General features: G+C 37.3%; 1 protein-coding gene across 4 annotated transcripts in view; it reads left to right on the top strand.

Moving 5' to 3' along the window:
• The window catches only part of SASH1 (SAM and SH3 domain containing 1), a 421,695-nt gene that overhangs the window by 153,353 nt on the left and 251,630 nt on the right, over window positions 1-16,712 (top strand). The window contains exon 2 of one of the 4 annotated variants that reach the window (XM_053459416.1): window positions 9,919-10,052. The exons of the other annotated variants lie outside the window; for them this stretch is intronic. Within the exon in view, the coding sequence (XP_053315391.1) occupies window positions 9,919-9,945 (27 nt within the window). The 3' untranslated portion in view covers window positions 9,946-10,052. Of the gene's footprint in view, window positions 1-9,918; window positions 10,053-16,712 lie in introns of those variants that run through there. 4 annotated transcript variants of the gene reach the window in all.

The raw sequence follows: 16,712 nt of genomic DNA, 5'->3' as shown, positions 1-16,712 counted from the left end.
ATACCTACCAACTATCCCGTTTTTAATGGGTCAGTCAAAATTTTCATGCACTGTCCTTCTTACAGGTTTACCCCCCTTTACTACTTGACACAAGCCCCTACTAAATTGTCCCAGTTTGAACACCTGAATTGTGAGAGGGTATGGATACCATTTTAAACCCGTAATATCCTAAAATCAAATTCATATCGGTGGGATTATTGTGACCTTTAGATGTTTCTTCATATAAATCACCCTGTAGTTATCAGTAGGTATAGGAATTTTTGAAGCAATTTCTATCAACAATTGTTTGGAATTGTTATGATTCTCTGACAACATAATGGAATCTAGATTAACAAGGACATGTGGGGCACAACTATATGCCACAAAAAATACTTGTTTTGTGATACAGGTTGTCACCTTGAGTTGATAACAGTAGAAGCTGCTGTATAAAGAGCATTTTGACATCTATTCATTATTATAAAACAATTTAGTTATTTATAATTATGGTGTAGACTCAATTGTGTTCATATTGTAACAAGCCATTAACCTTGCAGTTACCTACAATAGTAAGGTGGGCTTCAGTCTGGGTAATAAAAAAAATAGTTCCTTACTTCCTAACCAAAATGAAACCCTAATTACAAATCATTTTTTTATAATATACCATTAACATTTTAAACAAAAAAGGCTCCAAAGTACAGAGTAACGTCTTTGGAAATACCCAAAGTAGACAACCTTACCACAGTCTGAAACACTATTATTTGCATATGTAGTGACCACTGGAACGCATACTACAGAGGTTGATGGGTAAATAGGTCAGTGCTGCCCCTTACATGGCAATCTGTCAATCCAGAAAAAACTGTTGTTGTTTTTGCTGGATATTCATGGAGAAAGAGAATCATTTCTACACCTTTATTATTTCTCTGTGAATCTATCAGTATTATTCTTGCCACCTGCTTCTGTCTTCTTCCGCTTCTCTTTTGAACATGGCCTCCCTCGCAAAAAAGGGAAGCCACAGGGGACAGCCTCTCCACGGGAGACAGAAGGTAGGAAGACATTGATAGAGTCAATGTCTCCCCTCAGGCCACCAGGATTTTCTCTTTAACTCTTTTTTGGTGGCAAATATGGCATAGACAGTCTGTTTGGGGCACTGACAAAGTTGTTTGAGAATAAAGATGGCACACAGAAGCTGTTTGGGAACAAAGGTGACACAGACAAGCTGTTTGGGGACAAAGATTGCATATCCAAGCTGGCAAGTTGTTTGGGGGACAAAGATGCCACAGACAGGTTGTTTTGGGACAAAGATGGCCCAGACAAGCTGTTTGGGGGCAAAGATGGCACTGAAAAGCCGGGGCTAGAATTGCACTATTTTTTTTCCAGACAACACCTTCACTTACTTTTTGCAGTATTTTCCACCACTTTGTTGCTGTGCTTGGATCACATCTAATCTCAGTTTGCAGATGTCATCGAGGCATCAATGAGTGCTCCTTCTCCATCCACTTCTAATTAGTGGTCAGAATCACAAGATTGTTTAAAAAATGGAGGGAGAGTGTCTCCCCATGGAAAGCTTGGTCCCCCAGAACTGCCATGTTCCTTAAAACTGTAATAGTTGTATCCCCTGGGGGACCTGTATAAGGGGACATTGAAGAGCGAATTTATTAATCATAATTTGGCATAATGGACTTGGGTGCGGTTTTGGTGGGTGTGGTTTTGGTGTGTGGGGGATTGCATTTCATCCTTGGACCCAGGCAGCACAAGTCTTGGGCCTGCCTTGTTCAGTGCTCTGGCATGATTTAAGTATGGGATTAGAAGCCTGGTTCTGTTGTATATCGTTTGAGTATGATACTTAGGATTCATACCTTTACCACTTATTATTTGGGTTGAATAAGGTTTTGTTGTTTGGTTTTCCTATAGATAATTGTCACAGATATACAGGGTGTTTTCAGCCTGTGTTTATTGGAGGTGTCTCAGGGATTACTTTTACCCCCTTCGGGACGTTTCGTTAGCGCTGTTGGGGAAGATTGCGCTTGCGGGCGTCTCATTTGTGCTTGCAGGGCGTCTTGTGTTTTTCGCTGCATCTTGTCTAGTTTCTGACCTCCCTGGGTGTTCCTCTCTGTGCCTCCTGACGTTCTCATTCAGCATTTCACCTCCTCCTTCTTAAGACTGGATGCTTTAAATTTCTTTCATCTGCTCTTCTCCGCACACGGGCAGGGCATGGGGGGCTTGTTTAAGGATTATATCAGGACTTGACGCAGCTCTACTTGTTTTATGTGCAGGGAGTGAGAGGGTCCTTTTTAGGCTTTCTTCTCCTTTATGAGAGGTCCCTATCCTACCTAAAAAGGGGGGCGTTTTCGGGGTCTAGGCACATTTCAGATTCACTGGACATTCGCTCATGTTTTACCCCTACCACAATTGCTGTTCATTAGTAGCAGGCACTGAGACACCCCAATGTGCGTTTATTATGATTAACGTGAGTTTGTAGTTTGCGGAAGCATTTCATATGAATTATATTAAAGAGTTTCATATCTGGCAAGCACAATATTGTACTGTATCTAGCTGTACGTTATTCTTTGGGATTTATTAACTATCCTAATGCATATTAAACAGAGTTCAGTCTCTTTACAACAGTTTGTTTTTATTGGTTAATTATTTAAATTGAAAAAGCCTATGTTAGAAACTCAACTAGTTATTTCTTCTACAAGGACAGTTCTTTGTTGGTGATGGTAAATACATGTGACATGATTTTACATTAAGAGGTAAAATACATCCTTTATAGTGATACTCAAAAACAGTTTAAATATTGCTGTTGTTTTGCAACCAACTCTGGATATTTCATAACTTCTCAGTCATTATACACCATATTGCAGCATGCCAAGATTAATTCAGTTTAATTTAACATTAACATTGCAAGGCTATTCTTACAAAAGCAGAGAAATTATATGGTTACAAGAGCTTTGTGTCCCTTAAGGATATTAACAGAGATCTCACATTATTGCAATAAAGTTAAGCAAATTATATCTCATGTAAATTTTCACTTTTACTACTGAAGGAGGACCTTTATCTGCATTTTCAATTTGCGATTAATACGTATATAGTGTTGATATACTGTATAATCTCACAAATGTTTATTGAATTAAACTGATTAAATATGCTACTGATACGATGTTACTAAAATATTGTGTAAAATCAGTAAGAGGCCAAAATGCAGGGTAATTGCTTGATTGATCTTCTTAAAAAGGGACATCATGTGCATTTTAATGCATATGATAGCTGGATGTCCTTTTGAACCCTCTGTTGCAAATGCATAGAGGTATTCATCAGAATACCATTGCTGTATTGGGTCTTTTTCCTCGTTTGCCCCAGGTCATTAGTTTTTAAGAGAAGTGTGCAAACACCTCTTCTCCTTGCCAGTACTCACACACACCAAACTGACCTCTAGCCAGCTCCACAGAACTGGATCAAGCGAAAATCACAATGGGAAGGGACGCTGTTCTGGAGCTCTCATAAAGATGTGTGCATTTTTTTCTTTCAGCTAAAAAATGCATATTAAAGTCCTTTTTGCTGTGGCATCAATGGTTAATATTTTATCCATATATATTGATGTGTACCCTGCTTCCAGGATTTTTATCTGGGGTATGTGTGTATCGAGACCCAAGCAATCCAGAACCAAAATGCCCCAGGGTGGGATGCTACTGGGTCAGGCCCATGTGCTATGCCCTCGGTCTGACTGTGTATAGATTTTGAGAAATATTGTTATTGTACACTAATTTATGCCATTCATACATTGTAGCTTCAGCTGGGCCAGAGGGGTAGCAGCCCCAGGTGCAGCACGGTAAGCGTGCTTGTTCCCAATATCATTGTGCCTCCTTGTGTTTCCCAAGATCCCTATTTATGGCTTTAGGTTTTATGTGCTGCCATTACACTTTCTTTGGTGTACACATCATTTACACAGGATATCAAGTAGGGTCATCAGGAAAACTGAATAAAAACAAATAAAAGTCTAAAAATGGTTATGGTACAGTTGATACAGAGGTTAGTTATGGCTATAGTTTGTAGAATTAGAAATAAGAAAACACCTGTAGTCAGTCAGGAAGCAAGGGAATCGAATAACAGCCTGATAACAGGAAATCAGTATCAGATTAAATAGTCTGGGTTATTTCATATTGCCAGCAGGTATAGCTAATTAACAAAGTCAGAAAGCAGGTCTGTTTCCCCAAAGACTGAATTAAATTATAAGCTTCCATGGCTAATATGCAAAGTTAATAAATGCTAAAGCAATATGAATAGAGAGAAAGGCATATATAATACAATATTTTTGGATTTTTCTTAACTACTTCATGGTCTTATAGTACAACACTGTGGTGCTGTATAAATCAATGCATAATACTATTAATTTTATTTAAAATATTAATTTTGACTTAATTTAAAAGTATCCTTGATTTTAAAGAACAAAATGATTTGGTTTGAGGATGGCTTTTTTTTTCTTGGCTACTTTTAGAACTTTATGTCACATACTTTTCCAACACGTGCACTATAGCCTCAGGTTTCCAAATCAATTGCAAGAATAGAGAATACCTCAGCAGCACACTCCTGCATTTAAGTACTCCTTAAATAACTTGCTTCATTTATTCTTAAAAATGGCCATTTAAGTAGGTATAACTCAGTACGACAAGCCAACTACTTGGCTTAATGTGAGGGGAACTTGGAAGATATAATATATGAATTATTTACCAATCTGCTCAAAGCCTTGCAACAGAAACAGTGTCAATGAGTTTACTGAAGGACATTGCTGAGTGCCAAGTATAGAGAAACTGAAACCATTTTCAACTGGCAATGGAGGTGGATTACAGTGAATGTGGGATAACTTGGAGTTCCTCTAATTTTAGCCACTTGCAACATTAGTTTTACCTTCTTTTAATGCCTGAGAAGTGAAAAAAACTATTTGTATCATTCATTCAATTGTGAATGCAGCAATGGTTTTCTGTAGGTGCAGGCAAGAGGGGGCACCCTGCTCCGATATTCACACATGTCCCTCTCCAGGATATCACTGTATCATGATATGATATCACACTCCATTGACATGGGTGAGGCATATTAGCTGCACTAATGCCCCACCTTATCCTGCCAATGTCCTGCTCCTTAGGCAGGGCTAGTATCTAAAATTATCTAAAAGCCCTTTTCATTCTTCCAACTGTTAAGTCTTAATATATTCAGTACAGTTCTTTGTTCTTGTCCTTTCATAAACCAAGTATAACCTTTCCTTTGATATATCCACAAAGTATGCAACTGCAGTCTGAATAGAAAGTATGTTCTACATTAACACTGCTCTCTGACCAGAAAAAATAATTTGCTTCTTGTTAAAATAATCTTCCTCATACCTAGTGGAGACCCTTAATATTTCAAATAACCCCAAGAGAAAAAGTTATGTATAGCCTGTGAAAAAAGTATTTGTTATCTAGTACAGACAACTACTTTCAATTGTAAACAATTAATTTGATTATGTTTTTTATGCATTACAAATATTCCCTGGATTCCCATGAGTGCATCATGTGACCACTTCCATATTCCCAGCCGTGACTTACACATCTAGTATTGGGCATTGACCAAGAAAACATTCTGTGCTCTGGAAGGCTTTCAATAGACATTGTTTGGTAGGTTTATTTAACACTGCAATATACGTTGACCAGTTGTTGAAGAGCGCCCTAGCTCTCACACTATTCTATCCAACATCATACCCAACACAGGTGGCTGTGTTTGTATCCATTGTGCCAATATTGCCTTTTTACTGGCTGCAGAAACAATCAGCAGTAACCTTCTGTTTTTCACCCCCATGTGCCCCATCGCTTCAGACGATGTGATCCCACAAAGTACCCATGACAGAGAGAGACAAAACCCTATCCTCAAGGTGCATGTAATATAATTATTGACCCCCCCTCCAAAACCCAGCTATGAATCTATAAGACCACAAACAATGTATCAAATATGCTTGGGTGATTTGATGTTTCATACATTTAAAATTAATCTCTAGACCCATCTGATACCTCAATTTTAAGGGTTAACCCTTGACACCTGGGCAAACATTCCATAGTGAACCCCTCAGTAATACCTGACACCAACAACCGGCTCTGATGATCCCACAGTTCCTGCCCGCAACCCAGCTTACCGAAGGGAATACTTTAAAAAAATGCAATTGCAAAAAAGGCCCAAGGGATGTGTCAGGAACCAGGTCCATACAGATGACTGTAATAACCCAGAGCGCCCGATGATAGAGTTCAGGAGTTCAGGATGCAGAAGCGGAGCCACAGGACCTGGTGCAGGGCGACTGCACTCACCCGGGTATTGAGCACCTAGGGTTGTGCAGCCACATACCAGCACCCTGACATAGCAGCGGATGTAGTCCAGAACAAAACAAAGTGATATCCTGCAGGCACCCTGGAGCAGGCATGAGACATAGCACTAGAATCATGTGTAGGATGCTGCAGGCTGGGAGTATGGAGGCTAAGCAGAGTATATGGCAGAAACATAACAAGCAAGGGGACAGAGCAAGGAACAGGGATGCCAAGCAAGAAACATAACCAGACAAGACATACATAATACAGGGCACAGCAGGGAACAAGACAAGGAATACTCAAGATCCGACATGAACAGGACAGGACACCCCTCTACCGGGGATACAGGACAGGACAACCCACTACTGGGAATACAGGACACCCCTCTATCGGGGATACAGGACACCCCACTACCGGGGATACAGGGCAACAAAGCACAGAGCTGCCTAGACTAACCAGGCTACACATAACAGGAGTACACAGAAACCACAGGACTAGCCTAGGACTACGAGATAACAATTGGAGATTCCGTCACATCTTATGGCCATAGTATGCTTAGCCCACCACTACGCCAAAGTACTCCAATATACGGTGGGTCCTAATGCTAAACCCTGCCTACAGAGGTACTAAACAAACCAAACATGAACTCCAAACACATATCAGAGAGACATACCTGTAGACTGCAGACTGAGACAAACATAACGGGTGGGGCACACCTTATAAAGGAAACAGAGCTGAAGCAAAGAGCAGAACAAGAATCCAGGAATCAGAGGTTCAGGAGAGAATATATGGAAATCCAGAAATGGACCACAGCAAGACAGGGAAACTGTAGCAAGACAGAGATATGCAGCTCCGCAGCCTGGGTAGAGCATGACAGGATGAAAGCCTAGAACTAAGGCAACTGCTACGTTTGTTCTGTGTTGAGGATTAATAACTAATTAAACTAATTTGTAGCCGTTTAATTGTTCTCTATGTTACTTATTTATATAATTTATTTGCATTTATTAGGACTAGACTCTTATAAACTAAAATACTCTATCTGCAATTCTGTAAAAAGGAGGAAATATATGTTCTTCAGCATATATATATATATATATATATATATATGCAATGAGCAAGATTTTGTGTGGTGTGTTAAAGAGGAGATTATTTGAAACCTGTCAGAAATCTTAGAACCTATATCTGCAAAGCACTTGCCTTTAGCCATTCTATTACTTATGTCTTATCTCTCAATCTTTAGTTGCACAGATTTTCAGAAAACATGGTCCTTAAATCCACAGGACCAAGAATAAAAAACATACAAAGATTGTCCTTGGCTCAGCTAGAGACCTTATGGGACATGAGCTATAACAATCTGTTAACAAAAACACTTTGTCTGGTGTGTCAAAGCGTTGTTTCATGTGCTGGGATAAAAGCCACAGTATAACAGTCGAATCCTGCTGAAACTGGGTACAATTACAAAACATCTCCTACAATGTACTTGCATTGATCTGTAAATTTCTTGTCTAAAAGTTCCCTGTGGAAACAAAGCTAACTATCGATGTTCAAAAGGCAGTAACCTTAGACTATTAAGGGAGTTTCAGGTGGCAACTGACATCAAACAGCGGCATGGGCAGACAATTCTATTTATTGCTACTTTTTCTCTGTGCTTTTTAATAAAAGAATTCAGGGCATAAGTCCAACATTCTCCAACATCATATGACATCTTACTCTGAGAAGCAGAGATATCACCAGCAGATAACATTTATTTAAACAGATTACAAAGTATTTAATAAAATTACTGTTTCTCTGAACAACTTGGGATAACAAGTATTCTTTAAATCAATTTTGCTATCAAGAATATAGAAGTGGTAATATGGTGATGGTAGACTCATGGAATAAAATGTATTTTCATTAGTAATACAAGTGTTACCCCTACATGAAATAAAATATCCTCTAACGTTAACTAAATCTCTAAGGCAATTAGACAGATTGAGGAAAAAAAGGTCCCACAAATAGGTGTTAAGTGAATTCATAATAATAATAAATACGTTGAGGGGCAGTTGAAATGTGATTACCAGAAAGACCAACAACTTGAACCAGAGTATTCTACTTGGCAATTGGCAACCATTTTCATGGTTAATTTAGCATTGTTTTCCTTTAACTCAGAACACATTTAAGTCAAACTAACTATATTAGGTTCATTATTAACTTATATTAACACGTCTCGGGTATAAAAGGTATGATGCGTCCTACGTTTGGCAAAATTCTAGCCAGTTCTTGTGTCAGCATGACTGACCCTTTAAAAACCTCATATTTGAAAACAGGTTCTGTTAAATAGGCATTCGTCCCACTTTAGAGACTTGGAACATCGTGGACATGGACACAGCTACATGGTTTTTGTTCAAACAAAAATGCTTTTTTTCCCACTTGCGAGCAACAAAAAAAAAAGACATCTAACTCATGCATTAGATGCAAAATTGCACACTTTAATGGCATAATTTGTACAAAGTGACTTTCATCACAGCAGTTCAATTCTATGGCAGCTGGCATGTGCAATAACAAATAATTTCAAGGTCATTGCTAAACCCTGTGATCCTCATTCTCAACGCTCTTCCTGTAGCAGACTACATTCTGACATCTGGAAACTAGAAACACCACAGTACCGCTTCAGGTATTTTCTAGAACATTAACTAGGATGTTGCAATATGCCACCTGCATTTTTATCAAGGGAAAAAAAAATCTTGTAAATTTACTTGTGGTATAAATCGCTTTGCTAAACCGATGTGTTCAGGCAAACATGTACAGCTAGCTTAACATTAAGCTATCACGTAGAAACCTTCTAAACCATGTACTAGCTGTTATATTCATTTTCAACTTATATCTATATGCAGATATATATATATATATATATATATATATATATATATATATATATTACCTTTCCATAGGCCAACATATTTAAAGAACAAGATGCAGAGTCTCATTACCTCAGACATATATTTGGTCTAGGGGCCACTGAAGAAGGGGCCTCTAAGTTATCAGATGATTATTACTCTTTATCTTTAATATGTAGGCCATGTGACATGTATTACAAATGTCCAAAGACCCTACATTTAACGTGCCGTTTACTTAAAGGACAGTGGTTTTTTTTTTCTTGTTTTTTTTTTTAGCTGTTCCTTATAGTAAATATATAGGCCTTTTCCACCCAGCCTCAGTATGGTAAGACTCCAGTCAGCCACTTTGTCTGATGCCTTTTGGCTTGATGACACATTAGTCTTATCTATCAAAATGACTTTCTTACAGACTTCTGACATCACATTTGTGTGTCCCTTTTCTGTTTTAGTCAATGATGCAAGGCATTTTCACCACAGCTAATGGAAACGGGGCTAGATTATGAAGCAAGACTGGTCAGAGGTTGTTATATATCTCCTGCTTTTGCCAGGGTAAAAATTTACGTAAAATACAAAAATTGCTATGTCTTTGGTGGATATCATGGTCGTAAAATATAAAAATACATAACTTAAAAATGAGATATTCATAAGAATATTTAAACCCTAAACATACAATGCTGTGTCTGAGGTGTAAAAAAAAGAAGTACATTTAAGTAATTATTGTTTTTTGTTCCCCTTAGGTAAGTGCAGCCATTTTCATTCCTTGATTCTAAGATTGTGATTACTCTGGTAAGTGCTCTTTACAGAGTCATTATAGTCATTCATATATAATTTATTTGCAGTATGCTACATTAAATACATAACTGTTCATCATATGATTATAATAAAGCATCATTGGAACAATATTTGGCTGCAATCACTTATTATGGTAAAATATAGCCTTATATACAGTAAAGCATTTCCTGTTTTTCCAACATGGAAGGTCTTTCAGAGGCTTTTTTGGTGAATACACTTGCTATTGCTCGAGATTTGCATGCATATTTGAGGTCTACCCCAATTTGTGTTTGCATTTTATAGGTTTATTCCCAGAATACATGCAGATATGCAAATGATATATATATATATATATATATATATATACTGTATATACAGCTTTAAAACCTGGACCTAGTGAACATAGAATAAATGCTGTAATGTAAAAATAACCGTAGATTACTAATTCATGTGTAAATCAAAGTCCAGATTGATTTATACATACTGGTATATTACAATCTGACATATATTTATATAATTTTATTTGCATTACTAATTTTGTAATAAATGGAATGAATTGTGATTGCCATGTGACCATGTGTTGTTACTTTCATCACCATCCTAGTTTTTCGTTTCATACAATCAAAATATTTTATTAATATAAATAAATGGCATTCTAATTCATCTTGGGGATGGCTAGCCATCTATACAAAGTGTGATGATGCTCCCGCCGCATTGAGATACATGTCAAATTGTATAAAATAATCTACTTTTTGTTTAATGAATTTTCAATACAGTTGGCTCAGTTAATTGAACAAACTATTGTTTTGCAGTCTGCTAGATAGTGCCTCTTTGAAACAGTTCACCTGTTTGCCGGAATACATAAATTACTAATTAAAACGTATAATATACCCATTTCATATATTAATAAATGACAAATGGGTGATTTTCTACAGTAGACCTTGATGAATGATTTATAAAACTTTCCTTTTTTAAGTTCCTCCAAATTGATGGCAAAACCATACCCACAGATTTACTGTATACCATAGCAACGGTTACAGATATTAAATATAGGGCTTTTCAGTATGGTTAATTTATGTTGTAATGAAAACCTCAATGTAGACGGTACCATTATTCGGTAAGTACTGTATACGTACAAAGTTATTCAAAATACCATCCAATAAACTGTTTAGTGACTTGCCAAAACCAAGGTTTGTTATATTTGTTTATTTGTTATGCTCTGTAGATGAAGCTGTGAAGAATCAAGCACCTATTGGTTACATGATACATTTCCCTATCAATTATAACCACATATAATCAAATATTTTCATTAAAGACCATACTGTAGATATCTAGTGGGTAATTGAAGAGATTGTATTATTCGCACTGTACAAAATTATTAGCTTACCTATTATAATTGCATGCTACTTTGGTTTTTCTAAATCTGGTTTAAGGATTTTGGATTTACAGATTGAAACTTTATTTTTGTAAAGCTGAATCACAGGGCATAAACAATCATAAATGGATTCGTTTTGGGAGGCTTATCCTATCCTATTAGGAGAAATAATTTTTCATACCATAAATCATTTAATTACCAAGAAAAGGCACTTGATATGGATCATATCAGTGTACTGTATATTAATTATTTGCTGTGCCTCAATCTGTTGCACAGTTTGAGGTCAAAATAAATGAAAGGGAATTTGCAAAAGTATTTCAGCCACATTTCATTATTTGTACACTAAAGAATCAGAAGAATTACAACAGGTTTTACTAAAGCAATATTATTGAATCAGATTTCTTATTTGGAATTATTTCCTAGAAATATAAAAAAACCGTAATATTTAGTCATGGAAAATCCATATTATACTAATGTACAATTTCAACACACAAAAGCCATCTATTTTCCCCTAGCAAGAACCATATAGTAATGTATTTAATGTAGATCAAGGTTTATACACCACTTATTGCTTATTTATACACACACACATTATATAGTGTACCTGGGAGTTGAGGGCAGTCCTCCCTGGTTGTGCGTCCCCCCCGGAGATAGACCATACTGTCTACTGTTGGAGGAGCAGAGCTAGTTGGGGAGAATGGACCTCCTGCACCACTGTACATACTGTATATGTATTTGTGATTATGTAGACAGGTAGATATCATTCTATATTTTACTCTGTAGTTAGCAGATATGAGTCTCCTCTCATCCTTTTTATGCTAGACACTGCCCTAAGCCTAACCTATACCTCATAAACGTCCTTTGCCGCTACTACTACAGAGTGCCACCCCAATCCCCATGTTTTAACATGTCCATACTATGAAAACAACATATTGGAAGGCAAGGAAAAAATGTCCCATACAGACATACTTCAAGAACTCCTTTGATGGCAGCCCTGTTGACCATACTCATTGGCAGTTTGTCATGTCTCCATCATTTATCAGTGGAAATAAGAGACATTGTGTAGATCTTCTTGAACAATCTGCATTTATATGACAGATAAAACTATTTTATGTAGGAGGAGAAAAATAATACCAAGTATGTATTTGTGATACAATTTAAGAATAATTGCTAGCAAAAAAATTATTTGGTATAGTGAAAGCTTTGTGGAAAAACCTAGGCCCTACCAATGGAATGCAAATTAAAGAATGATTCACTTATAGTCCTGGGATTAAAAATGGGCCTTTCACCTGTAAAGCTTTTAGTATCAGTACATACATTCATCAAACTACTTGTGGCTTGTGACTTTTGTTTTTCAATTAGTTTAATCATTTTACATGAATGAAAGAACCAGATTAAATGGTACTTTGAGAAAATAGCTTCTTCAACTTCTCCCGCATAATAATACATCTTTCTAAAACAGCTCCTACAGGTGAAGAACAATTTATGGCAAACTTAAAACTCAAACTCAAATTTTCTCATACATTGTTTCAAACACATAAATCTGCTTGATTGGCATACAGAAATTGTAGATGAATACATGCGGATTATTTAATATGTATACACCATTTCATAGGTTTATTAAATATTTTCAAATGTAAAATGTGGGTTTTGGAAAAGTGACATATTTCATTTTGAAAATATACATGTAAGGTATCGAAGGAAGAGTCTGCATTGGTTTAGGTGGAAGAAGTGTGTCTGAGGTGTCACTGCCCTGTGAATACCACCAGAGGAGATATTGTACAGTAGAGCTAAAGCCTCCTCTGTGGAGCTATAGAGGGAGAGCAGATACAGAACAGGAACTTAACACAGGAGACTAGAACAGGTGCTGTAGATGGGTGAAGTAAGACTGGCATACCCAGAAAATACTGGAGCAGGTGTCCTGTAGGATACAGTGGTAAGCCTGATCAAGGAGTAGGTGAGAAGGATTGACCAGCGTCCGGTAAAGCGTGGTTAGGAGGGAAGTTGGGGTCAGCAACAGGAAAACCAGCCCCAAATAGTGTGGTCAGGAGGCAAGCCAGCAAGAAAATAAAAAATAAAAATAGTAGAACAAATTTCCTCAAACCCAGTGATTTATTCACATTTTGACACTGAGGGTGGTACAGCATAACTACCATTTATATATACTGAGCCTAACAGTGGTAACTCCCATGAATATATATACTGAGCCTGACAGTAGTATACCACAACTTCCCAAACCACAACAGACACAGATGATGGCATGGCATATCTCCCATCACTATATACTGCGCCAGACATTGATGGTGATATACCCTAACTCCCATCACTATATACTGAGCCAGACACATCACATTATTAAGGGTCAGTTTAAATATATAAAAGGACCAGCTATTAGAAACTATGAAAGGTTGGTCCATCAGAATGCACAATTAAGAATATGAACATTGATTCATCACAGATGAGCAAATTACATTTTTATCATGTTAACAAAGTTAACTAAAAGTAAAAAAAAAAAAAAAACTACCAAAGTGTGATCAAGTGAAAACTGTATTGGTCGCCTGCAGGGGCCTCCTCTGGCATCAACTAATTGATGCGTCGTTCGTATGGAACTTTAACTCTTGGAGCGGGTAGACCACTGGTCTCCCCCGGCCAAGTTGCGGCACCAGGATTTTAAAAGTCTGTACGAACGACTCTATTGGTTGCCAGCAGGGGGCTTGTCTGCCATCAACCAGTGAAGTGCAGGTGCACTTCATTGGTTGATGGCAGAGGAGGACCCTTTAAAATCCTGGCACCAAAGCTGCTGCATAGTGCGTACCGTGTAAACCCTGTATAGTACTAAAAAAAAAAAAAAAAAAACAGCAAAAAAGAAGAAAAAAAGAAGAACGTACATGAATATTCGCCCGGACCAAACACAGAAACGGGGGAATATTCGTGGGAATACGAAAACATTTTCCCCACGAAGACAAACACAAAGAGTTGGCCCGCACCCAAGTTTAGTAAGAATAATACTGTTGCTGGGTCAGATATTTAATTACACAGAACATTTTTTATAAAATATATTGCAGGTATATGTAATTTAAATGCAATGACTTTTACAAAGCCAAGCACTGTATTCTACTGGATATTTGAAATATAAATCTGATCAATATACTAAAGAAGTTTCTTGGCCATACGCATTGTAAAAGTACAACACTGTAACCATAAAAAATAAATATTTCAGCCTTACAAGCTTACAACATAACCTAAAATATATATATATGTAAGGAGCCAAATAAACTGCTTACCTAAGTCACCAGAGAGGATGTAGAGATAAATTGCTATATTTTGAGCACTTTTAGATTCACAACAGTGCAGTTTTTCTATATATTGACTATTAAATGAGGCCAGAGAGTATATACGTCTTCGATATGATTATGTAGGCATTTTCCATTGACTGCAGTTCAATAACAGCAGGACATTAAGATGAGATTATGAGCATTTCTGCATGATTTCACTGAAAAGCATAAAATGTTAAAGCTTTGTTTGTAATTAAAGATGTGAAATATAGCATCTAAGATAGATCCTGTTGGGACTAACTCATAATATTACTGAAACACATTTAGGCAAACTGCATCAAATACGTTTAATTAATACAGTCTGCCTAAACACCCACCAAGTTGATTGTACATCAGCTACAAATGCCTCAATTAAAACCAAAATTATGCAATCACATACCGTATAGTAATTTGGAATTAAATGAATGTGACTTCTTGCTCTATTAGACATGTTTTGAAGCCTGATGATATATTCTGTAATCTAAACACTGTAAATTATTTTTCTTGCTAGTCATTGATTACTGCCAAGGACTATTATGAGTGGAAAAAGGAAGCCTACTTTACATGTACGGTGGCAAGAAAAAGTAAATGAACCCTTTGGAATTACCTGGTATTCTGCATTCATTGTTCATACAATTCGTCAACTTATCTACATCTAAATCAATGTAAATAATGTGATTAAGCTAATAACACACAAACCAAAAAAGTAAGTGAACCATTGGATTTAAAAACAGGTCAACCTCCTTTGGCAGCCTAAAACAATCACTTCCAGTAGCTGCAGATCAGACCTGCACAAGATTCAGGGGGAATTTTTGAGCATTTTTTCCTTGCAGAACTGCTTAAGCTCAGACATATTCTAAGGCTGGCTGGTGTGAACGGTCATTCCACAACATCTCTAATGAGGTATGGTCTTTCTGAAGCAGCCTTACTTTAATGTTTAGGGTCATTATCTTGCTGCATCACCCAACATCACAGATGTTCAGCTGTCTGACATTATCCTGTATGATAAAGTTGGAAATTCATTGTCCCCTTGATGATGGCATGCTGTCAGGAACCGAAGCAGCAGAGCAGCACCATATGACGATGCTCCCTCCACCGTACATCACTGTAATGACGTATTCATGATGGTATGCAGTGCCCTTTTTATGGCATATGTAGTCCTGCATGTTCTTGAACTATTCAACCTTAGATTCATCAGTCCACAAAACATTGTTCCAGTAGCTTTGTGGAGTGTCAAAGTGCTCTTTGGCAAACCTTTAGGAACAGAGATGTTAACCAGTTCCAACTCTCAATGGACGATTGTAACCCTTTTCAGCTATATGCAAATCCTATAAAACTTGCAGGTTTCTTTTTGTGAGGCATTGTCCCCATCAGCAGATGCTTCTAGAGAATAGCATACTAACAGTGTTGCATGTTTTTTTTTTATGTCAAAGTAGCTCTAAAACACATGTCCAATCCCATTTCATTGGTTGGACTCAAGGTTTGCTAACTCCTGGCTCCAATTACTTTTTTTGTGATTAGCCTAGGGATTCACATAGTTTTTCCAAGCCACACTGTGAACAATAATACATTTTTTAACATTTTATATAAACTTACTTCTGCAGTCTTTTTTAATTGTAGTTAGTGGTGGTGCTACAATTTAAGTATATTAAGAAGCAATTGAGGTCCCCTACATGGTCAGGGGGCCCATGGAGCCCTTATACTGTAGCATTGTTAGTATGTTCACCTAGACCTTAACCAGCTTCAGAATAGAAGTGGTCGACAACACTTTTTTGATCATTTGGGCAGATAAGACCTGAGGAGAGGTTATGGAGCAGAGAAGGAAAATAAAAAGCAGAACTGAGGAAAGTGGTAAAGATCTGAGAAAAATGAAGGAGAACAGAGCTGAAGATGACTAAGGAGAGTGGGGCTGTGTTGTGTGTTGTTTAAGAAAGTGAAACAGGACCTTGGAGGGTGGAGCAGAGCCGGGGAGAATGAGCCCAACTGACACAAGCCCACAGTGTATATTAGTAGAGCAGACATAGTAGACCAACATAAGCAGACTGACAGTATTGTCCTATTTTTTGCTTAG

The sequence above is a fragment of the Spea bombifrons genome, chromosome 3 (assembly GCF_027358695.1).
Source record: "Spea bombifrons isolate aSpeBom1 chromosome 3, aSpeBom1.2.pri, whole genome shotgun sequence".
Classification (NCBI taxonomy): domain Eukaryota; kingdom Metazoa; phylum Chordata; class Amphibia; order Anura; family Pelobatidae; genus Spea; species Spea bombifrons.
Note: the sequence above shows the minus strand (reverse complement) of the source record. Positions and strands in the feature narration are given on the sequence as shown.